Source organism: Aphis gossypii, chromosome 1, assembly GCF_020184175.1.
Source record: "Aphis gossypii isolate Hap1 chromosome 1, ASM2018417v2, whole genome shotgun sequence".
NCBI lineage: Eukaryota > Metazoa > Arthropoda > Insecta > Hemiptera > Aphididae > Aphis > Aphis gossypii.
In genome coordinates this window covers 13,926,889-13,951,469 of record NC_065530.1, presented here as the reverse complement: position 1 = coordinate 13,951,469, position 24,581 = coordinate 13,926,889, and the positions used below count along the sequence as shown (strand labels likewise).

General features: G+C 29.6%; 2 protein-coding genes across 4 annotated transcripts; one reads left to right on the top strand and one right to left on the bottom strand.

The window, feature by feature from the left end:
• The first annotated feature begins 2,071 nt into the window (after positions 1-2,071).
• LOC114120647 (zwittermicin A synthase ZmaJ) lies at positions 2,072-21,151 on the top strand. 3 transcript variants are annotated; one of them, XM_050210796.1, is made up of 17 exons: positions 2,072-2,090; positions 9,449-9,592; positions 10,055-10,336; positions 10,731-10,904; positions 13,143-13,375; positions 14,300-14,398; positions 15,035-15,242; positions 15,768-15,935; positions 16,107-16,315; positions 17,310-17,411; positions 17,530-17,614; positions 17,909-18,124; positions 19,448-19,604; positions 20,171-20,296; positions 20,379-20,519; positions 20,586-20,769; positions 20,859-21,151. In XM_050210796.1, the coding sequence occupies exons 2-17, from the start codon at positions 9,460-9,462 to the stop codon at positions 20,997-20,999; spliced, it is 2,658 nt and encodes an 885-aa protein (XP_050066753.1). In that variant the 5' UTR covers positions 2,072-2,090; positions 9,449-9,459; the 3' UTR covers positions 21,000-21,151. The 3 variants fall into 3 exon arrangements, with proteins under 3 accessions (XP_050066753.1, XP_027838419.1, XP_050066752.1); XM_027982618.2 differs by lacking the exon at positions 2,072-2,090 and adding an exon at positions 3,036-3,288; XM_050210795.1 differs by lacking the exon at positions 2,072-2,090 and adding an exon at positions 5,577-5,595.
• On the bottom strand, positions 21,037-24,570 carry LOC114120650 (negative elongation factor A-like). Its single transcript, XM_027982620.2, has 11 exons — positions 24,405-24,570; positions 24,097-24,331; positions 23,850-24,033; positions 23,682-23,767; positions 22,963-23,128; positions 22,712-22,891; positions 22,426-22,650; positions 22,047-22,117; positions 21,758-21,859; positions 21,571-21,670; positions 21,037-21,506 (listed from the first exon to the last, which is right to left on the bottom strand). Exons 2-11 carry the CDS (start codon positions 24,304-24,306, stop codon positions 21,259-21,261), a joined length of 1,572 nt encoding a protein of 523 aa, XP_027838421.1. The 5' UTR covers positions 24,307-24,331; positions 24,405-24,570; the 3' UTR covers positions 21,037-21,258.
• Between the last annotated feature and the right edge of the window lie 11 nt (positions 24,571-24,581).

The window sequence follows — 24,581 nt, the reverse complement described above, 5'->3', positions numbered from 1 at the left end:
TTTAAGTCGGGAAGTCGGGTGGTGCACTGGCGCTGCTGAACATTTTTACGATTCTGTAATATTCGTATCGTAGTACTTTATGATTTACCTTGTAATCTAAATTACTCTTTGTACTTTTACCTATTAACTATTTTAAAAAAAAATAATGACTAATCTATGGAACTTAATTATTGCATTTCTGCATTTATAAAAAGTACAGATTATAGTATTATACCCAAACATTTAATTGGAGTGGCTGCTCCTTAAAACCCATCTCGACACGCCACTGGGTGTGGCTACATATATAAAATATTAATACAATTATTTTACAATTATAATATTGGTTTTATTAATAATATTAATATTATATTATACTCCTTTTATTTCCTTTATTTTTGAACTTTGAAGGTTAATATTAGAATTTTATGAATTCATTATTATGTTTTACTTGTTACATTGTTACATCAATTCACTATTAACTAAATTCATAAATGTTATATAATAATTATAGGTATTGTAAAAAGATTATACCATTATATATGTACCTATCGTACTTATATTATAGAACTTCTATTTACAATTGGGCCGAAGTACATTCTTTTGTGAGTTATATGGGAAAAATACTAGCATGTTCCTATATTTTCTATACAACATAGGACATTAATGTGTATTAAAATGCAACGCACACAACAAGAACATATGGTTTAGTTACTGATCAATGTTAGTAAATTAAATTAATGTAAGTAGAGCATTAATATTATACGTCCATTGTATTGTCTCATTAAGAAGATAAATGGTAATGAATATGAATATCATCTTAGAAGAAAATTATGTACAATGTACATAAAATATACATTTAAGTTATAAAAAGCTAAAGTAGGAGGTACCTTTAAACAGTAGTAAAATATAATAGGAAATTGTTTTGTAACTCTTATTTACTGCCCTTCTAATGTCTCATTAATTTATTGTCATCTAATTGTTGACACTTCCTACATTATTTCGCTTAAGGTCAAGGACTATCAAAAAATTTTAAATGAGAGTATGATACTATACAATAAATATTATTATTTTTCTTAATAAGTGGGGTGTTTCAAAATCAGATCAATCCGAAAGTATATATTATGCACAGACACCCAGCCCAGTCTTTACTTAGTCGAAGATATAGACGCCTACTGCATTCTAAATCAACAATTATAATTTTTTTTTTTTTTTTTAATTTAATAGTTTATAAATATTCTATATAATTAAACATACAATATTATAAGTAAAATTATGTAGAAGTGTTGTAATTCATCATGAGTGTACAATTTGATTTATGAATTTAATAGATTTAATCAAGTAATGTACCCTTGATATTAAATAGAATAATTTGTTAGTGATTTTTCCAACTTAAAAAAAATTTTATTTTTATTTATACTTCATGTTTGGTATAAATTCTCATATTGTTATTTATAAGGAAAATTTTATAATTTACTCGTGTCGATACCCTAGTCTTACATAAAATGTATTAAATGGCATTGACAAAAATATGGATTTCCCATAACAGCATAACGTTCATAACAATATTTTATACAATTACGTCTTAATATATTGTTTGATTAAAATTTTGTTAATTTTAATCTTAAGTATTTAATATGAAGTGCGAATAATAAAAATAATGATATAACGGCAGAGGTGAATATTCTCATTATACAATATCCTTGAATTTCATTTGTTTGATGGGTTAATAATATTTATAATAATTAAGGTTGTACAGAATTCGTTCTTTCTAAAATTTAAGGTTTAGTGATTAATTGCGTGATGTCGAAATATATTTATTTCATATACATTTTTATGATTTTTCCAGCACCACTAATGATAAATTAAATAATTATAATTTCTGTAGAATATTTATAAATTTGCGATTTCAATGTAATTAATACTTTTATAAAGATTTGAATCTTAAATCAACTGAAAGTCAATTTTAATATATATTTTTTATGCATTGTTCAACTATATTGTTTATACAATATCATAGAAGAAATAAATCATTAAAAGAGATTAAGAATTTTGTTAATTTGACGCGAAGAGGTACTCGAACGGTGATGACGGCGGTAGTCCAGTACTCCACGGTAAGTCACATAAGTGAATAAATATTAATACATGACATGAGTATAATATAAGTACCTACAATGTATAAATTCATAAAATAATAACTAAACACGTTTTATAAATTAAATTATCATTAAGTATATTATGCGTATTGTCTTACACACTTGCATACTAGCGCGATCAATGGATATCTTTTGGAACTTTGGAAGTAATTGGATTATGTGAAAGCGTTTTATTCTTTAACATATATCCATACGAATACGTATAATATGCGTATGTATTAATAAGATATAAATTTGTGTGATATAAATTATATGCAATATATTTATATATTGTACCTGCAAATTTTCCGCTGCCAGAGAACCAATAATTTTCATTAGGAGTAAAAAATTCCCGCAACTGTCGCATTTCCATCACACTATATAACATAGTTAATAATAGTTAATACAGCTAATACCTGTTAGCAGTAATTAGAAGTATAGTATTTAATATTTATTACATTTAACCGCGGTGTATTATTAATAAAGTCGACAATGTTTCTTGTAGGGACCTTTCTTGTGCGTCCGTCTGCTCGGACAAACTGCGATATTAAATCGTGTTGACCAAAAGAAACTCGTTTATAATAATATATTATTTATACCAACACGCGTCGTCGACCTTGTACCCACCAATAACAATAATAATAACAATAATTAAAAACAATAACAATAAAAATCATATTAAAATTATTGCACGTTATATATAATACATATAATATATTATTGCTATGTAGAGATAGAGCAGATGACATAGAAACACCCGACGACGGGGGGGCCATCAGATGCAACAGCCACTAATTATTAATGATACGATGCAATGTTGACACGACGGAGAGATGGAGATTCTCTCCGGCGATAGCTGGAGAGCTCGCCGGGCGAAAAGTACATATAGCACTCGAGTGGGGACCATATAAAAAGGTCATTGAAAAACAATCGTACGTCCATTGGTACATTTAACGTCAGCGCGGGTGCTGAAATCGTTCCGGGTTGTTTTTATTTAATACACGTACATTAACCGTATAATATATATATATACATACGAACGCATGCATAAATAAATAAAAATTGTTATTTTTTTTTTTTTTTGTGATTTTTACAAGTACAATTTTTTTCAACAGTTTATTATAACTGTATCGTGAAACCAGTCTCCCCGAAACCAACAGCGTTCACTTGAAAAACAGTAAGTGTTCACATTGCACTGATCGATTCAGACAATAATAATTATCATAAAGTCATAAACCATATAAAATCGAAAATATTATTATTTTACATTGTAATATATATATGATATACACGTGTTATAAATACATATATGATATATTTGTGTGTATACTTACATCCTACTATACGCTATATTCACTGCTTCTTATTGCATTTTGCCCCGTCCCCGAATTGTTTAATCTCTTATTTAAACATTTTATTACATAGTTATTCCATATAATATATCATCAATAATTATCACAAATGTTTTATTTTTTTGCCCCTCGATTTTAAAAATTCTACCGTATAATATAATTCTTCAATTTTTTCTGAGTGATAATTTAGTTTAGAAAATTGTATAATACACCAACAACACAATCTCATCATTTTAACCGTATGAACTTGCTCATAAACCGTTTAATCGTAATAATAATTTAAATTCTTTGCTCAACTGAATCAATGGGGATGGTCACAAGATTTTATATACTTATAGCTAAATATTATCTTTAGCAACCCAATTATAAAGATTAAATAATAATGAAGGAAATGAAAAGTGAAAATTATACATTGTCATAAGAAAATCAAATATTGATACCGTTATAACAATCAAGCGAGGGGATAAAAAAAACCTATTATATGTATGAACAAGTATAGATTGTTATAGTGAGTATAGTGAGTGCTATATTAATTTTCAAACATCATCGCCAGCTTTAAAAATGTACAACAGTGTACACAGGTGCACGGGCCATCATCCTTTTCAAACCCGAAACAATTAACCCCAATTTAAATATTACAGTTAAACACATACATTTTTAATAAAAACTAATAATATTCGTAATGATTTTTTAAATTATTATTGCGTGAAAACAAACACAATCGTATAAGTTATGTTTGTGTAACATTATGATATGTTATTTTAATCAATAGCAAAATGGTACTTTAGTTATTAAACTCATATATATCAACTATCAAGTACACATAGTGTGTAATCGATACATCAGATTACACATAAAATATTTATTTTTAACGGTAATTAATAGATACATAATATTTAGATGGATTGTAGAATATTTACATTCCTATAGTCAGCCAAAGCTGAGTAAGTTTATTAACACTAACTATCGCTAATTATTTATGCTAGTTGTGTAAATTTTAATCATAATAAAATACGAGTTTACGTACATATGCAATTGCAATGTAATATCGTTATAAATATTTTCAACTTTTTTCGTGTCCTAGTTTATTAAAAATTTTACACATGATAATATTATATATCATGTAAATTATATCAAATATTTATTAAGTATATAGATCAATTTGTCAACTTACATTAATATCAATAGCCGAGTCTCTGAAATCTACTTGATTTACGTTTTAGTATATGAGTAAGATTTTTTAAAGTGTGATAGTAGACAAAAGTTAGTGGATCATGCTGTGATATATATCGGCGAAAACGTTACAAAAGAAAGTCATTAAGAGGTAAAATAGTTTATTTGAATGATACGTTATTATATTCGAATAATTACAGAATACCAGAAGATCGTTATACATAAATGATAATTAATTAACGTTCAACCGACTTCTGTTCTCGGTATAGCTATAACGTCTTCGATACGTCGTATTATAGATTTGATGGTATAGCGTACCTACTCGTGTATATCTGGTTGGTGATAATTTTTTTTTTATTTTTTTGTGGTTTGACGAGTCCACTATATTATACTCCGCGTGATACAAGGACTTGGAAAGTTTAATATCTACTATCGACACCGTGGTCTTCGTTATTTAATTAAAATCAATTCGGTATTGTTGTAAGACCGGTGATTTATGCGGTGACTGGGCTCGCCGAAGGCTAACGCCCGAGATAGATCGTTTTCGTCTTCCGCCGACGGATCAATAATATCGTATACTGAATACACGTGCGCGTAGTATACCTAAAGCATACTGCATATTTTGTATTCAATACACTATTATACCGATATTAGGTATTGTACGTACCGCACAAATATAAATAGCATTTATCATAAACGGTTATCGTATTTATTATTACGTTTTAACACGCACTCGACACATAATTAACAGACTAACGATGTATTATATAGTTTACAAACGACTAGCGGTCCGCGTCGTCGATTAATGATCTGAAATCGCGTTTTAATTCTTCTTTCATAATATACGCGGTGACGTCTAGTACGATACGATACTAACGATATTGCTTTCACCGTCATTACAAGCTGGTTATTCCACGATATTATACCTATTGAAAAATAGAGCCGGACGCGGACCATGCGTAAGTACCTCGCTCGCATACGATACGTCGATACGCATATTATACGTACCGCTTAACGTTGCAATACCATCGCGATATACCATCGCGAAGAGTAAATCATTTTATATACATTAATGTAATTCGATTTTAATGCGAGTTATATTTGAGTATAATAATACCTATGTAAAGTGAAACGATTTAGAAATTTCCATATCTTGTTTTAAAATAAACTATCGGAAAAAAGCCCAAGTAAGATCACAGATCCATAGTACCTATTTTTTATTTTAACTACTTTTGTAATAGATCAATTCACTCTAACACGAGGACGATTCGATTGAACGCAAATTTGCTATATTGGTCGAAGATAGAGATAGAGAGCAGAGAGAAAACCAATTTAGTGCGCTAATGATGACATCCTCTTCGTACAACACGACTCGAGCCGTTGAATTCGCACAGATCTCGAGAGAGTCTGCACTTGCGGACGATTGTATATATTTTGCGCACTTATTTTTATTATGATATAATGCGTATTTCCCCTCGGATATAAGTAGGCATCTACTACTAGCGGGTCACGCACGCGATGCGACGCGGCCTTAGAAATTATTACTTCTAATGGGACGCCGTGCGGTGTCAACGTGCTGCCAAGTCGTATGATTACAACGAGTCTATGTTATATACGTGGTTGGCATTGAGATGACTGTTGTGATTAAATTATCATTATTATATTGTTTCGCACAAATTTCCAAATCGAATAGAATGCGACGGTGACAGAAAAAGTCGTCGCCTAAGTCGTATATTTACAGAGTATATAGAATACGATATTATGTGTTTATATTTCATAGTATATAATAAAATGTTATAATATTAAATATATATTATAGTCATTCGATCCGTAAACAAATTGCACGACTTATGACGCACACGCATTGACACACACACACACACACACACCGTACGTAGTTTATTATAATATTATTATTTATATTATATTTGTTTCCTTTACAACAATGTTCTTATTATCGCGTTTGTGCATAGGATATTGATATTATGATATTATGGTAACTCGAATAATATATTATTATTAAAAATTTAAATATAATAATCGTAATATTAAATTTGTATGTGTGTGTGTGTGGGAGGTAGAAAGAGAATGGAAATTTGTATTTGGAAGTTCGCAAAGTCCGGTGACAAGTTTTTCGAGAACAAAGTCTGATTTGAAAATGTTCTGACTCATTTTTATTGTATAATATCCGAGTATACAGGTTCAAAATATGTACACGGAATTTTTGCCCGAATGTTTTCAAATCGAACTTTTCGACTACTTCGAGATCACCGTTAAAAATATTATATAAAATAAAGAGATAATGTCTGTGCGCTCTCGCTAAGACGTTGTCGTGTCATAATGTTATTATGTAAGGAAGGGTTCCAAACGGGATAATAATGGGTTGTTTTAGTTTTGTATAATTCAAATTTTTTTCAGCATTTTTTTATTAACAATTTTGAATGCATAATTCGCTTCTAGTAACATAAATCTAAATCGTGATTAAATTTCTACAACTGCTTTTTATTAAAAATGATCTATTACGTCCGATAACCGATACATCGCAAATTCGTTGTTAGAAGTTTTAACGCTTAAGTATTTCAAACCTTAGCTATTCCAATGCATGATAGGAATGATGGGAATTAAAAATTAAAAATTTTCACGTACTCACACAATTTTACCACATAATTCGACTGTACACATTACAAATAATATATTAAAATTTAAAGCAACTGTACACCGTTGGACATCGAGTTCACACCCACCCCTTAAATTTTAGCTACTCCAACGGTTCTGGGAAAAATTACCTTGTGCTCGTTTGCAGGTATGGATGTTCTTGATTTTTAACGAGTATAAATGAGTCATCGTGCATATACCGTATTAATTTAATATGTATTTGTATATTTTTGTTGATTTTTTCGGGATTAAAAAAAAAAATATTTTATGGATGTCGTATACATTATATATAAATTAGTATGTGTGTGTTTGTGTGTGTGTGAATTGGTGGTGTAGTAAGCCGTGAGACGGTTTTCGCAGTTCAAGGTCATTTACCTATTTCATAACAACTACTACGCGGCTCGACGATTTTTGAATGTGTGCCACGCGCACGACCGCACACTCGTATAGTTTCCATTAGAGATGTAAGGACGTTTGAGCAAAAAAAATACGAAAAAGGCTTTCACCCGTTAAACAATGTGAAAAACAGTTCCGAAAATGCTAATAAGACATTAACGATAAATTTTTTATAATAATATTATAGTGTCGTATATAAGAGATAATGAAGGAATAAACACCATTTAAATGTTTCAAGGGAGGTTTAATATTTATTAAAAAAAAAAATAGTTCATTGTTAAACGACTTTGATTAATTAATTAATCATAATGGTAAATAAAATATAAGCAATTTGTCTTAAGAAATTTCGAAGGATCTTTATAAATAATTACGTACTTAAGGATGACATAATTCACGTGCCCACAGAGAAGCAAAATTCTATGAGTACAGCCTTGGGTTTTTCGCAGCCGCACGTTTCGTCACGAATACGCACGTACGTGCAAATTTAATCGTTTTATACTTTTCGTCCCCACGGAAGTCCCGTACTACATCTGATATATCACAACCATCGTGGCATCACAATGGTTATTAATGCTTATACTCTGAGTGAGTTAATGTGTTTGTCCGTAGACTTTATTATAATATGTATATAATATAAGTTCCACGGAAGTGTATAAGTGCGCTCGAATGATTCACTGACCGTCACCGCTCCGCGTGGATACAAACAATATTATGATTGATGATTATATTATGTTATTCTCAACATGTACATCAGGCCGTCTAAGACGTACGAGAATCGCTTCAAATCGGCCTGCATACGCTTTGTAATAATAATATTATATTATTTATTTACCACTCGAATGTCGCCTTCAATTTTTGGCGAAGGACGTACGCCACTATTGAATATTGTTATCGTCTCGAATTTGCGCACCGTCACGTTAACGATCCTTTGATTTGAACAATAATTGTCATGCGAGATATTTGCATGACAAACCACATTGCTTTGTGTAAGGTTCTATTATTGAACTTTGAAGACGATCATTAATAGTAAGACCTGTATACAAATCGTCGAGAAACCCGAATGGCACTTACGATGTTTTTCTGTAATGTGATTTACGCACGTAGGATAATACAAAAATATTACACTTGAACGAGCAATTTTTTTCTTTACTTTAAATCTCCCGCAGGGTCGTAACAATATAATATAATATACTACAATTGCACCGAATATTCTCCCGTTGACATATCTGCGACGTTCGTGTGCAATTCTTTATTACAAAACGCAAGTTTTCATATTAATTGTACGAGTATAAAACAATAATTTTCGAGGCTGAAATTAAGACTAATTATATTGTCGATAATAAAACAATATGATAAAAATATGTAATATAATGTCAGTAACCTATACTCAGTGAATGTAAAATAATAAAAATGTATCTGTGTGAGATAAAAAGCCATGACACAAAAACGCAATCAAATACAAACGTACTGTGTATGTTGGTCGAATAATCCTCTGGCCATGTAAACGACCCCTCTTCTCCGATTACCAGACGCGTGGTCAGGTTGGTCAAATATACTCGTTTAGTTCGAACTCGAGACTTAAATTCCGATCGTTCTTCGTGGATAGACACTCTAATGTACGGCTAGTATCGTCTCTAAAGATATTGTGCGATATACGAATATTAACTTCAATTCGATCGACTTGCTGTTTACTATCGTATATTATGGTTTATTGATATATTTCATATACGAACTTAACGAATTGTTTACCGGTTATTTCAGCACAAGCTAAAATGGGCGTTTACCCGACAGCGTCTTCGATCCTTCAAGGACCGTCTGTTCCGATAAACAATGACATCCAACTGCACAGATTGTTTGAACGGAACGAAAAAGTTTATCCAGAACACATGGCTGTAATGCACGAAGGTATGTGGAAATTTGTTTTTAAAACACCAGAAAAGGGGGGGGGTCACAAACCGAATTCTGTATACTTACTGGAATTTTATCAGTAATTGCGTTTTAAAGGCTTAGAAAGAGTATACGTACTTCAAGTTTTCTCGTAATTTTTAGAAAACAGTAAAGAGAAAAACGTAGAAAATAATAAGCAGATGTATGGTGCATTAAACGAAATATAGTAAAAAATTCTGATTTTTTGAGGACATTCTGCTCAAAGTTGTCGTATTGTTTTTGAACACGATCGACAACAATATACTGTTGTATTCAAACTGTAAATAGTTATGATAATTCACCTCTACAAGTCATAATGTTCGTGTTAAACATCGCGATTCTACAATTTCGTATAATTGTTTTTAAAATTTACTTTATCATGTAATGAAATGCGTGATCTTAACGTCGTGCACTGTGTCTTATCGAGGCTTTTGTCTTCAGAACTTGGACAACCTTCCGTGCAGCTTAACTTCACGGAACTAAATGCCATATCCAATCAATTGGCCAGAGGAATAATCGCGCGTGCCGGTCCTAAAAACAACGACGGCGACTTTGTAGTAGCCGTTCAACTTCCTCCGGGCGACGGACTAATTGCCACTTTATTGGCCATTTGGAAAGCCGGTGCAGCGTATTTACCATTGGATGTCGCAGCGCCACAACACCGAATCCAACACGTAATCGGCGAGGCCAAACCGTGTTTAGTGATCACCTGCACACCCGAAGGTAAATATACACATAATACATTAATACATATGGATTACTTGTATGTAGATATGTATAATAAGCCAATCGGCTAGTGCAGAATACAAGTTACAGTCATTATTATTGCCTTTGACTTATTCCAATAACTGTAAATAACTACTATTGTATGTTCGTCAAATAAATTAAATGTTCGTGCACAGCGTGCTATTTCGTATGTGTTTGCTGTTTAAGTCATATCAGTATATAATCGTATTGAATTCGATTTGACGGTAAAACATTAATTTGAATTTGTATTTTTGTCTTATATAATCATCTCAGGCATTAACATGGTACTGTATTTTTGACATTATTTTCTCGTTCACATTTTATCAATTTATTGACTTGTACTTTATTAACTGTATCCTTTATTATTTAGCTGAAGTTTATGACAACAAATCTAACATCATATACAGCCTTAAACAATTGAAGAGTCAGTCTGTTACGCTTTCCGCGTCCAACCTAGAAGACCGTGAAACACTAGTGGGCTCCGCTGATGGTAGAAGACCAGCAACAATAATTTACACTAGTGGTAGCACAGGAACGCCTAAAGGTAATGAGATTTTCAATAGGTTAAGGGCCGCCTCCCATACAAATTTCGACACTTCAAGGTCATCAGCTTTCAAAATTTATTAAGTACCTACTTGTATTCGTTATTTTTCATAAAAAATCTTTCGGTACAATTAATTTTTGAATTCTCCAGTAGTATACAAATACCATCTGTTTCACAGAAAAAAACATTAAAAATAATACACATATATTACATATTTTACTCATGAATATGATTTTTCAAAATGTAAACCAGTTTTTTGAAGAATATTGCCTGTAGGTATGTGGTATAGGAGTTTTTCGAAAAAATGTACTATTCACATTTATTATAGACTATAAAAATTATACTATTACATTACTCATAATATTGTCTACGTTTATTAATTAAAGCATAATACAATTTATTTATAAATAAAAATATATAATATTTGTTATAAGAACATAATTGAATGTTATGATGTGAATAATTGTCGTTTTCAAATGGATTAAAAATTAATATAATTATTATAGGTAATTTAAAAACTTAAACATTATTGTTTTTTTTAATAGTATTGCATTCCATACTAAATATATTAAATTATGTTAAATATAAATATATATTAATTAATTTACATTCATCAAGGTCGTAAATAATGTAAAAAGAAATTTAAATTTTTATTGATCAAAATTATAATTAATTTTTAAAAATGTCAAATTTTAACATAAAATATGAATATTAATCATAAAATATCGATTGTTATATTCATAAATTTACCATTAATATAATAATGTAGAATAATTGTTATACATTTTCCAAAATAGGTGCATCCTGTATAATTTTTTGTCAACATAATTTATCAGACGGCGTCTCGAATAGGCAAACTAAGTACATGTTAATAAACAAACTAACCGCTGTTTGATAAAATATCTAATTTAATACTACACTCTAATATTCTACATCAACATTCTCTACGGCTATTGAAATTATTATTGTTTGTTTCATCATAATATAGGATTTATGAATTTCAAGGATACATTTACCATTATTTTAAGTTTTATAATCGTGTGTATAATAATACAATCTTTTCTTTTCTTTTTTTCTTATCCAAGTTTATCTGCTTAGTAACATAAACTGTTATGAATATTAATATTAGTAATATAAAACAATAAATCAAACTGGTTTCAACATAACACAATACTTTTGTTCAACAAATAATTATATATTTTTTTTTATTTCCTACAAAAACATATTTTTAATAATAATATCATTATTTTTATTACAAGTATATCTTACATGTTACACCAACTAGATTTAATTATGTGCATTTAATATAATTATTACCTAAATACTTTACACAAGATATGTGAACGGAACATACTCAATAAATCATTATGATTTTCTAATATTGTTAAATTATTATTAATGATCGTTAAAATTTAATATATTATATCTAGTCATAATATCAACATATCATTGTATTAATTTAAATAATTTCAATTGTAACTTATACATTTTTGAATAAAACTATGAAAGAAAATATCATATACTAAATAAATAAAATTTTTATTTTTATTTTCAATAGATCCTGATGCGAATGAAGAAAGTAGTTGTATTTTCCGCTAAAATGATTACGAAATAGGCTTTTTTTTAAACTCATTAAGTAAATAAAAACTTAAATACTTCATATTCAATTATATGTATAAATATTTAATAATTAGTCTATTTAAATTATTTCTCTGATAATTTTATTGTTTTTAAGTGTTATCGATAATTATAAAAGTTGTAATGTTCAGTAATCGTACTTTTTAATTGAAAATACATTTTTTAAATGACTTACCTATATTACCTACTTAAAATTCATATTTTCAATCCTTGTTTTTTTTTTTGTCATTTAAAGAATATCGTGATACAAAATATTATACCTAAAAATTGAGGTTATCGTATTTTGCGAAGTACTTTGTATATCATTGAATATTATTATTTGTATCTAAAAATTCACATTAAAATTAATTCAATGTAGAAATTATATTAAACTAAAGGTTATAGGTATATAATATAGTTTATGATATCGTAATTTATGGTTGAAATTAATTTAACGTTTTTAAGAGCATTGTCCGGTATCATAGTATTTACCTATATATCGTGTTTTTAAAATCCAACCCAACTAGTTTTATACGTTATTCATAGATGTATATATATTCATATACATTAAATTATTTAAAAAACTGAAAAAATATAAACATGAAATGCATAATATTACAGGCGTGAGACTTCCGCATTGTGTAATTTTCAATCGATTGAACTGGCAATGGAACCGGTTCCCTTACAGTGATACAGAACATATGTGCGTTTTCAAGACTTCGTTGACATTCGTGGATTCGGTGGCAGAAATTTGGGCTCCATTGTTACATGACGCACCCAGATGCCTGATGGTTATTCCCAAGGCCATCACCAAAGATCCAGAACGGTTGATCAATATACTTCACAAAAACAAGGTAAGGAAATTAAAAATTTTTGAACGTAGGCGATAAGAAATTAAAACGAATCATAAATCACACGCAGTACTTCCCATTGCAATATTATCGATCAATACGATCGAAGTAACCATACATGAATAATATCGGATATTATTATAAATCTGTTCGTCACGAATTTCGATAAATATAATAAGTATAACATTTAGGTACCTATTGATATATCTATTTTTTAATATGTTATTTTGGCAGCGAAATATTTAATTCCATGGATGTCGACCGGAAGTAATTTTATCTGGTAACCATAATAAATAATTATAATATAATTGACACGTGTTACATTAATATATAAAATAATTTACAATTTGCCATAGATTAATATCTATCTAAAATATATTTCAGCTTTTTATCTTACATGATTCACATGGCACAGACATTTTCACTATAGTATTTATGTTAAATATCGATTTGACGCACAGTGTGTATAAAATATAAATACTATTTTTAAACTATTATGATACATAATATTCATGTTTGCGAAATAATTTTCCATCGTATGTTCTTCTATATCAGACAGAATTCCGAATATTCACGTATTTTTCAAATACATCTCTCTCTTCCACAGTTAATTATTCACAGAATGGGGGACGAGGTGGCCGTGCGGTCTAAGGCGTCGGTTCGGTCGCTGGTTCGATTCGCGGTCACCGGGTGGCATTTTTTTTCTTCGGGCAAGTCACGATGTCCGGAGAATAAGTGCCGCCATCCCCCACCCCGGGGCATGGCAGAAACCTACGGTTGCCCCATTAGAAATTCTGCCACAATACACACACGTGTTTCCCCCTACCGTTCCCACAACCTCACAGTAAAAAACCGATACAAAAAAAAAGTACCCATCCCCAATGGCCTAAGTTGCCGCGGATGTACTAATAAAAAAAATGTGTTTAGATTGAACGTCTTGTATTGGTTCCATCGCTATTACGAGCCATACTTTTATACTTGGGAATTTCCAACAATAACGAAGAACAATCTTCTATGATAAATCAAGTAAGTATTATTGTAGTAGATTTATTTTTTTCGAAAAGTTAAAACATTCTAATTATTAATAATATTTTTTGAACGAATTTACTTCAATGATAAAAACATTTAATTTCTCCATACTAAAACCTTCGCGTAACAAAAGAATTATCTGCTTCTAAACAGATCAAACCTGTTTTATAACTTGAAAGTTCTGCCTAGCTAAAATTGTATTATGACTTTAAATTATTATTAATCTTTTATTACGATCTATCACTTATCAGTTGTAACTAGTCACTATAATTGTAATATTTTTTTTTATTAAAACAGTTCACGTTAATTAACTTATTTTCATTAGAAAGTTAACCGCTTTTCCTAAAAAAATATAATATTCAGCGGATACTAAATCTTAATATCTTCATCGTCTATTGTAATAATTGAATAATTATAACATTGTTTTTATAATATTAAGAATAGAATAATCAATGTTATTTTATAGCTACACAACTGAATCAAAATTCAAAATAATATTCAATTTACAATTATTTTTCAATAAAAAATAACTAAAATAATTATATATTTACCATCGATGTAGGAAACTAAAAAAAAACTAATAACTACATACTATACAGTGCATTCGTAAAGACATAAATATTTTCGTTTAAGAACGACGAACGGGGAATTTTATCAAGCTTGAAGTTATGGGTGTGCAGTGGAGAACCTCTACCAGTATCATTAGCCAAACAGTTTTTGGATACTTTTTCGGGTCTTACACTATGCAACTTTTATGGAAGCACAGAAATCATGGGAGACGTGTCTTACTATGCCATAAAGTCATTCAAAGATTTGTGTTTTGGTGACAAAATTCCCATCGGTAAGTTACTACTTATAAATTATAATACAAACATAATATTTATACACGGGAACTTAAAAACAACATATAGCTCAAGTCTCACTATATTTATCTTCCTACATTCATGTTCACCTAGTCAGCTACTAAAAAATAATATAATAATTATATAATGCATAATATATTTCACTTCTTAAATTAATTACATAATAAACATAGAATTGTACCTACTAAAGTTTATTTAAAAATACTTGTAATATAACATTATAAAATTTTATTTTTAAAATTTTTCTCATAAATTATAATTCATGTACACATTTTTTATTGACAATCATAGAAAATGACATGAACATATTTTTTTTTTATCATTAAAAATTTATAGCAATCGAAAAAGTGTAAGAATGACTCTATTCAACTATAATTTTCAAAAATATTTATATAAAAATAGTTATTGTCGGGGACAAATACGCCTCAATCTCACTATGGTCACTAAAATAATTTATAATTACAATTCTATTAAACCATATCATTTATGTTGTCGTATTAAAGGCGTTCCAGTAGACAACACGACTCTATACCTGTTGAACGATAAAGGCCAAATAGTAGAACCTGGATGTTTGGGTGAGTTGTACGTGGCTGGAGCAAACTTGGCCAGCGGTTATGTCAACAACCGTGACCCACACCGATTTGTTAAAAACTGTCAACCACACAACCAAGGTAATAACATATCCTCATAACATATTATATGCTTTACAAAATTGTATTTATCCTAAATAATCATAATAAAATAACGTTGTCTAAACAATATCATATTATAATAAAACATTTACCTATAATTGCACAAACGCATCGTAGTAACAGAAAACATTACATTCTCATGACTTATAGGCACGGGCATGGAGCGTATGTACCAGACAGGAGACTACGGGAAAGTAGTAAACGGAGTGTTGTTGTACGAAGGCAGAACAGATTCGCAAATCAAAGTCAGAGGACATCGAGTCGATTTGAATGAAGTCGAAACAGCCATTCATCAGCTCCGAGACTCGGGAATTGACAAATTGACCGTGCAATGTTACAAACCTGGCGAAACAGAACAGGTATATTACCTATATAATAAATATTGAGCTAGTATATTTCTTACAATACTAATCTTATATGAGCTAAAAAAAAAAAATTCTAAATAATTGTAAAAGAATTTGAGGAGTTTCATTGTAAAATATTTATAAATTAAGTTATTTTCAAATAAAAATAGTATATAAATTAAGTGAATTACACGATTGAAACATTTAACAAAATATCGATTTTCAAACCCACGTTTATATGCACATATTTAGTGTAAATAGTATGTAATAGTGTAATACCTAACTAATAGTATTATAATCATTGATGTATCCATTATACATAAAAATTATGGCAATGATTCATTATTGCAGTATAATAGGTATAGACTTTAATACTTTATAGGTAGTTATATTATATTATAATAATTATAACAACAAATCAACATTTTCTAGGATTTAGGACGCTTAAAGATTAAAAATGTGCATGCGTTTCCTAATCTTACAAACAAAAACGTCATACGGTTGAATACATTAAATGTATTTTTTAATAATATTTTCTGTTGTATCAAAAAAGTTTTGAATGACTTCTAATGCTTTGTTTGCTTCATGAACGGACAATACTCGTCATCTGCCGTGTGCTTTTTGATTTACTTTTTTTAATTTCTAACAAATTGTTTCTAAAATTAGATGTAAAATAATGCAGATTTTATAATTGTGAATGGTTGATTTATATCTAAATTTAATCCTAATAATTATTATTATTAACCTGCAGGATTATACTACAAAATTCCAACAAAATCTAAATGTAACATCAATTTTTCGATTTGTATAACTTGTAAGACTGATTAAAGTAAAATATTATATTATATTATTATTTTGTATACATATATAATACGCGTTGTTTGTTTACCATAAATTAAATTAGTAATGCGTATACATGACACTGCGATAATATAATATAAAATGATCTTCAAGGCGATCAATACCTGATAATGATGCGAAGGTAATAATTTTATTTATTTTATTGTAGGCTTTGTTGGCGTTCGTCGTGTTCAATAATGATTCCAAAATGACGGCCACAGACGTAGAAGATCGACTAAAAAACACACTGCCGGAATACGCTATGCCACAAGTACGTATCAATTACGAGGATAATGTCGATGACGCACATGATATCAACTGCGGCGTTCTTAAACTTTTAATTTTCATACATTATTATGATTTATTATAATTGCCAATTTTTTATTTAGGTGATTTCAATCGAGACCATGCCGTATCTCGTGAACGGAAAAATTGACAGACAAACATTATTGCGCCAATACTCTGAACTATCGGGTAAGAGTGTGAGACTCAGAGAGACTAAGACAACTGTTGGGTTTAATTTTTACGGATAAACTGTAGCGGGATTTGCCGAATTAGGTAGTTTACTTAGGTTTTCAACATTAATTTGTTCGAAAATCTAGCTACGAAGGACAAAAGTCTATACACCCAGATACCCACCTACCTCCGCTTTACACTAATCAATAAAAATGTCACTGTGGACCAATATATGCATATTTATAATTATTGTGATATTTTTGGAGTTTTTGCCAATTTACAAGACAGTTATTTTTTTTTTTTATGTTGTAGTGTCGGACGTTTGCAAAAAATCGAAAACTGACTACACCGGCGTCGATGCAAGTCAAATGGAAATTGCTAAACACCTGTTCGAAACCGTGTCCAGCGTGCTAGGAAGTTCGCTGCGGTCACATATCTCGCCGGCCGCAAACTTTTTCGCACTCGGTGGCAACTCGCTGAACGCTATTTACACCATAAGTAAACTAGCCGACCTAGGATATTTTATAGGTGAGTACAAAGCGCATTTATTCATTATAATATTTATTATTTAATTATTATAAGTAGGTACCTACATAGCTTACATTTTTTTATTTTATTAAAAATAATTTTTATTATTGAAAAATTACAATTTCTACAACTGTAGAAGTAGCTGGTAAGTGGTAACTTACAATAAGTAATATTTTTATTTATAATAAACTATAGGTAATAGATCTAGAAACAAAAACATTTAAAAATAAGTAACACAATTGAGATACCAGATACCTAATTACTTCAAATGTTTATTCCAACACGAAATTTTTAACTAGTAATTTATTGAACTATTTGTACTGATCCATGAATGATTTATCGCGCATGCGCTAACGTAGACAAATCATAGACTCAAACCTCAGTCTGTTAGAACATGATCCGAACTGTGCTAAATAGCGTCTCTGATTCCATATCCCTAAACCCCATCTGAATCCGCGGTTCGTCTTGACTGTCAAAAACCGATTTTAATAGTGTATTGGTCATTGGAATCACAGTTTGAGTTTACGTTTCTGGACTTCTTGTGTGTTAGAGTAACAACTTTACAGCGCGTTTGTGCACGTTCCTGTTAGATATGACCACGTGTTGGAATAAACTTACCTATCATTTAAAATTGTCGGGTCACAGTACTTGTATTTCCGTTTGAGACGTCTACTGGTCTGCTTAGTTCCCGAGAAGTTAGTTTAAAATATGTATATGTTCGACAATTTAAGAGATGTACTAAAATATGATATAGGTTAGGTGTATACATTTTAGTTTATTGTATAATATATGTCCACATAAAAAATAAAAAATGTGATACGGTCGAGGGTATTACACTTAAAATTAAATTTAAAAAAAAATATAAGTTAATTTTATAATATAATTTATTTATAAAACTCTTTTATTTTGTTATTATTAACTTCAATTACGTAGGTACCTACCTACACCTACCTACTTTTAATAATATAAGACAGTATTAACTAGATATTAAATCGATTTTTATTAAATTACATTTTTCAAAAGTTTCTATAACCTTTATATGGTATGGTATTCTATAATATTTTTCCTCTTTATTTGACTTTAGGTTAAACACCTTAAACAAATAGCATCAAAATTCAGTAATTTAACTACTTATATTTATTATATGTGTATTTAATGAAACCTATAGTTTACTCTCATAATATAGTAATTAGGATAAAACTTTACAAGAAATGTAGGTACCTATCTAATCCAATTCAGACAATGAAAAATTTTTACCTACAGTACTACTATAGTAATTATAATAAAATTGTATTATAATACCTATCTGTCCATTTTTTGTAGCCGTCAGTGATTTTATAACAGCACCCAACTTCGGTATCGTCATTAACAAAATGAGGTTTAGTGGTAAACGAAAAGCATGTTGTAACGACGAAGAATGGCTTTCTGAGAAATATACCAAACAAATGCTCGAACCCAAACACAAAGACGACGTGATCAAGTAAGAATATAATATCATATGTATTATTTTATACTTATTAGTAGGTATTTAATTAGTTTATTACAGTATTACATAATATATTGTTCATTGGTAAAGGCAGAATTGAAAACAAAAGGATCAATTGGACTAATATTTTTATTAATTACTCGTAACAGTCTAATTAAGGTACCTACTTTTAATTTTTATCGATGAGTTTTTGGTAAGAACTCGCGGCCACATGCCTGTAATTAGATACCTAATGAAATTTGGCATACATGTAGAGTACTATTGTACTAATACCCAGGGGGGCATTTTAGTATTTATTTAGTTTTAATAGGGTCTAAAATTACACAAAAACATCATCGAAAAAATGAGTTTTCCATAATTTTTTTTTAATTTCCCAACAACTTTTACAATTTTTCTATAAAAACTTAATTTAGATCATTACAAACATTTTTTTTTTTTAATAAGCCCAATCACTCGATTCGTTTTCAAGTTATATGCTTACTAACAAACGGTATGAGAGCCTGGAGGTAAAAGTTGTATACTCTTGTATAGGTAACTTATATGTACCTCGTCTTTCACAGGATAATTGCTGACAGTTTCTACGAAAAAGCAGATCTCGAAAATTGGATCAAACCAAAGATACCTTACAGTGAGTACACCCAAGTCCTTGAGTTACTGTGGGAATCACTGTTGGAAAAAAATTTGAGGTACTTTTATGAGTTTTGATATTTTAAACCGACCGAATGTAAATTTAATTACGTGATAACAAAAACAATGTGTACTTCATAGTTTTGTAGTACAATCCAAAAAGTCCAATAAATTAATTGGAGCAGCGTTAAATTTCGACGCTCTTGATGAACCTGACATAGAATATAACGGCCGTTTGACAATCATTTTTGAGTTCCTTGAATTCCTCGAAGGTCCCATAAGGTATTTTTTTTTTTATTAAATTATAATTTATTATAATTCTATTGTAATATTATTGTTGTCGAACAGGAAAGATCATCTGCCTAAAACTAAAGGTAGCATATTGCATAGTTTTATGATGGGCACAGACAAGAACCTAGACGCACCAACTAATGTGGAAGTCATAACTTATATGGAACAAGAAGTCTTACAAGTGGGAAAAACCAATGGATTTGAAGGCATATTCACAACAAACACTAATCCCTTAACACAAGTGAGATTGAAAGGATATATATTTATTAAATTGGAAAAATACATTTTAAAATTGTGTATATATAATATATATATGTATTACTTTTTTAGCAACTCGGAGCCAACGTATTCGGTTATAAAATACTTCACGATTACCAGATTAATAATTATGTAACACCTGATGGTAACAAAATATTTGAAGAAGCTCCAGACGACCAGAGAGCAGTATGTTGTTGGAAAGTTATACAATAAAGGTTAAAAATTAGGGTATATTTATTTATAACGTTCATTAGTCTTGTAATGTATTTATTCGTTTGTAGATTTTAGGATTGTTATGTATAAAAAAAAAAAATGTCATCTCATTCAATAAACATTTTGTAAACTTACTGTTTGATACAAACAAATGTCTTTTTTTTTATGATGGAAAAATGGTACTTTTTTAAATTAATTAACAATAAGCAGCTAAAAAAACAATCAAGTCAATTTGGAGCAGTCGACATAAATTGTGAGGTCAGGATTGATTTTGCAATGCAGTGGCAGCAGCTGCTAATGCAGCGAGTTGACTACTGGCTACTGGCATACTTGTTCTTTCCAGCTCTATGTATTTTTTTATTCTTTTCCATTCGCCTGTATTATAATTCATTTGGAAGTGCGTTTCAACTAGCATGTTGACTAAGGTGTGATCATTTTGCAATACAGTCTCATGATCTTCGCTCAATTTAACAGTTACTAGGCTGCCCAATTGAGGACACGGGTTATCTAGATTAACAAATAATGCAATGAAAAAGTGTAAACATATTTTTTTAAATTTAATTTTAATTACCTCGACTTCCTGCCATAAATCCTAATATTAATGCTTTTTCAGGACGAGTAACTTTATTAGCATTTCTAAACATGTCCTGTGCTTCTTCCATTTGACTCCTCTGTATAAAACAATCATACAAATTTGATTAAAATAGAAACAAATTAACAATATTATAGTTTTAGTAAAAAAAAAAAATTAGGTGTACCGTTAGAGAAAGCTGTGTTGGAGCAGCAGTATTTGAAGTAGTTGTTGTAGATACTCCGACTTGGGCAGCTTGTGAGCGCACTTGCATTTGTACCATAGGTGGCTAAAATTATACAAAAAAATAATAATAACATTTTAATAATAAAAATAAAAATTTTAAATTATTTAATATTTTCAAATCAACAAATTACATACTTTGTTCATAATCTAAAATTATACAAGGTTATAATGACATATTAGTGAATTGCAAATGTAAATAATTTTAATAAAGAAAAAAATTAACTGCTTACATGAATAACTTTTGAAGCAGCAGGAGCAGCAGGTGGAGATTCAGCTTCTGGTTGAGTAGCACTTGAAACACCTAATAATTGAAAAAAAAAATATTTTGTATGAAAAAAAAAATAACAAATGTGTAAAACAAAAATACTATTAACTTAATTTAAAATAATTAAAATTTAACAAAAGAAAAATTATTTAGGTAGTTAGATTAAATTTGGTTTAAAAAGATTAGTTATTTTAATAACAACCTAAATATTAATTAATTAATAAAAAGATTGTTATTTTTTTTTTAATGAGCATGACATTTTAATACTCATTGATAAAAGAAAAAAATGCTTTTAAATGCTATAAAAAAGAGGTTGTTGTTGCGTTTATTACAATCATACATACTTGCAGGCTCATTTAAAGGTTCTGCTGGTATAGGTGTGGCTGGAGCTATATAACTAGGTACGTGCTGAGGTGTAGATGGTGCTGGAGTTGGTGGGTTTAGAGGAGCTAAGCCAGCAGCATAGTCTGGTGTTGTGGATGTAACTTCGGTTTTAGTATTTGATTGACAAGTTGTTCCAGAAGTCGATACATTATTAGCTTCCAAAAGACGTTTGTTTTCTTCCATTTCTGAAGGAAGCCATAAATTATTAATCATCTTTAATAAAATAAAATTGACAAAATAACTTACCAGCCTTCTTACGCTTTTTAGCTTGAGCATAACCTATAGGCTGCTCAGTTATTTCTAATATTTTAATACCACAGTCTTTACGCACTCCTGGTCTAGCGGGAGTTGCCATAGTACTATTAATAGGATTAGAACGAAATCCACCGGTAGGTAATGAGCGGCTTGGTATGCCTTTTAAAGGAGCTGCAAATATAATAAATATTTAGTAGGAATAGTAGTAATAAGCCAACAGCTATTAACTAAAATAAAATTACTTGTATCAGTCATTTTACGAGGCATGCCTCTCGATCGTACTGGAACAGTGGGAGCTGCATGCTTCTTAATATGATTAGCAACATCGGCAGCTTTTTGTAAAAGTTCAGCCTTAATAGCCGCTGCTTTAGGTTTTCTCTTTAAGTTGAAATGTTTTATTGCAGTAGGCTATAGCCAAAAACAATACAATTCATAATCAACCAAAAAGTTTGAAATACTTATAAAAATAAAAATTGATTTAGTATTGCAAACAAAAATAATTTTAGCAATTAACTAAAGAAATATGTTTTAAGAAATACTTATAAAAAAAAATAATTGGATACTGTTTTAAAGAATAAAAACTTATAGGTTAGGTATTTACTATGATTTCAAGTAGTAGCATCATTGAATCATGCAATAATATAAATTTGAATCATGATTCTTTACTTTCAATATCTACCACCCATAGTACGTAAAAATGTTTAACCAATAATGTAATCTATTTTTTATATTAATTATAAATTAGTATCCCACTAAATAGTTTAAAATTATGGCATTGCCGACGTCTTAATAAACATTTATTACACATTAAATTACATGTACTGTATACTGTACATGTATACTGTGTACATGTACATACTGTATTAATAACGCTAATAAATGACATATTTTTAATAATAATGTTATTTGAAAGTTAAATGTAAAAATATCAATTTAATAATTTATAATCATGATAACTTACCGGTTGGCCTACTACATTAATTAGAGCATTTTTGTTCAAATAAAGACATTCTAAAGGCAACATTGTGTAATCCATATTTTTTCGAACTACAGAAACATAAAATGTACAGCATAAATGTCATAACTTGGTTTTAATTTAGAATTAAAGATGAATTGTTTAAGCGCATACCTAGTTTTTTTAAATCTGTAATTAAATCATTGAATATTCTGTTATTGTCTTCATTATGAAAAAATTCTGTTACATTAAGACTACCGGTCGATGGGAATGTTTTCATCATTTCGGCTAACATGGATACCCACTGTTCACTATCTACACATGCGACTTCTAAGATCTCTTCGAGCTCTGTTCGCCACTATATACAAAACAAACATTGTTTAGAAAAAAATCACATACTACACAGTTAATAAGTCATTACTTCTGCAATATTTCTTCTTGGAATATGAAAAAATGATAGCAACAGTTTGAGTTTTACTTGGGTCTGTAGATCGGGGAAGCAATCTTTTATGTTACGCAACACATCGGATGTCAATTGTGTACATATCGAACCACTAATCCATGTGTCGCTGGTCGTGCCCAATTTGTTGTGCAACCATAACGATATGTCGCTGTCCCTGACACTCGCCATTATCTAATAGTAGAATTCTGTAGAACTGTGTACAAACAAAAAAAAACAAATTAAACCAATTGAAATCTTAGACAATAAAAAACTGTAAACACACTTACAAACGATTTTACTACAACACGTCATCAATGAAATAAATTTTGGTAGCAGGATAGTTTGAAAAACTACACATTAGTACGATTTAGGTAACTTTAAACAAAAATAAACTATTATTATTTATTTACTTTTTAAAATGTAAAAAATTGCACGAAAATTATATCATTTTATCATTTTCAACA

What these genes read in the sequence shown, in the direction of transcription:
- LOC114120647 (XM_050210795.1), top strand. An exon ending in CTGTCAACCACACAACCAAG is followed by an intron (nt 15,936 to 16,106) that starts GTAATAACATAT and finishes CATGACTTATAG; the next exon opens with GCACGGGCATGGAGCGTATG. An exon ending in CTGTTGGAAAAAAATTTGAG is followed by an intron (nt 20,297 to 20,378) that starts GTACTTTTATGA and finishes TGTACTTCATAG; the next exon opens with TTTTGTAGTACAATCCAAAA.
- LOC114120650 (XM_027982620.2), bottom strand. Translation starts at nt 24,306, where the DNA reads ATGGCGAGTGTCAGGGACAGCGACATATCGTTATGGTTGCACAACAAA. An exon ending in TTAATGTAGTAGGCCAACCG is followed by an intron (nt 23,129 to 23,681) that starts GTAAGTTATCAT and finishes TTTTGGCTATAG; the next exon opens with CCTACTGCAATAAAACATTT. An exon ending in CTGCTTCAAAAGTTATTCAT is followed by an intron (nt 21,860 to 22,046) that starts GTAAGCAGTTAA and finishes GTATAATTTTAG; the next exon opens with CCACCTATGGTACAAATGCA.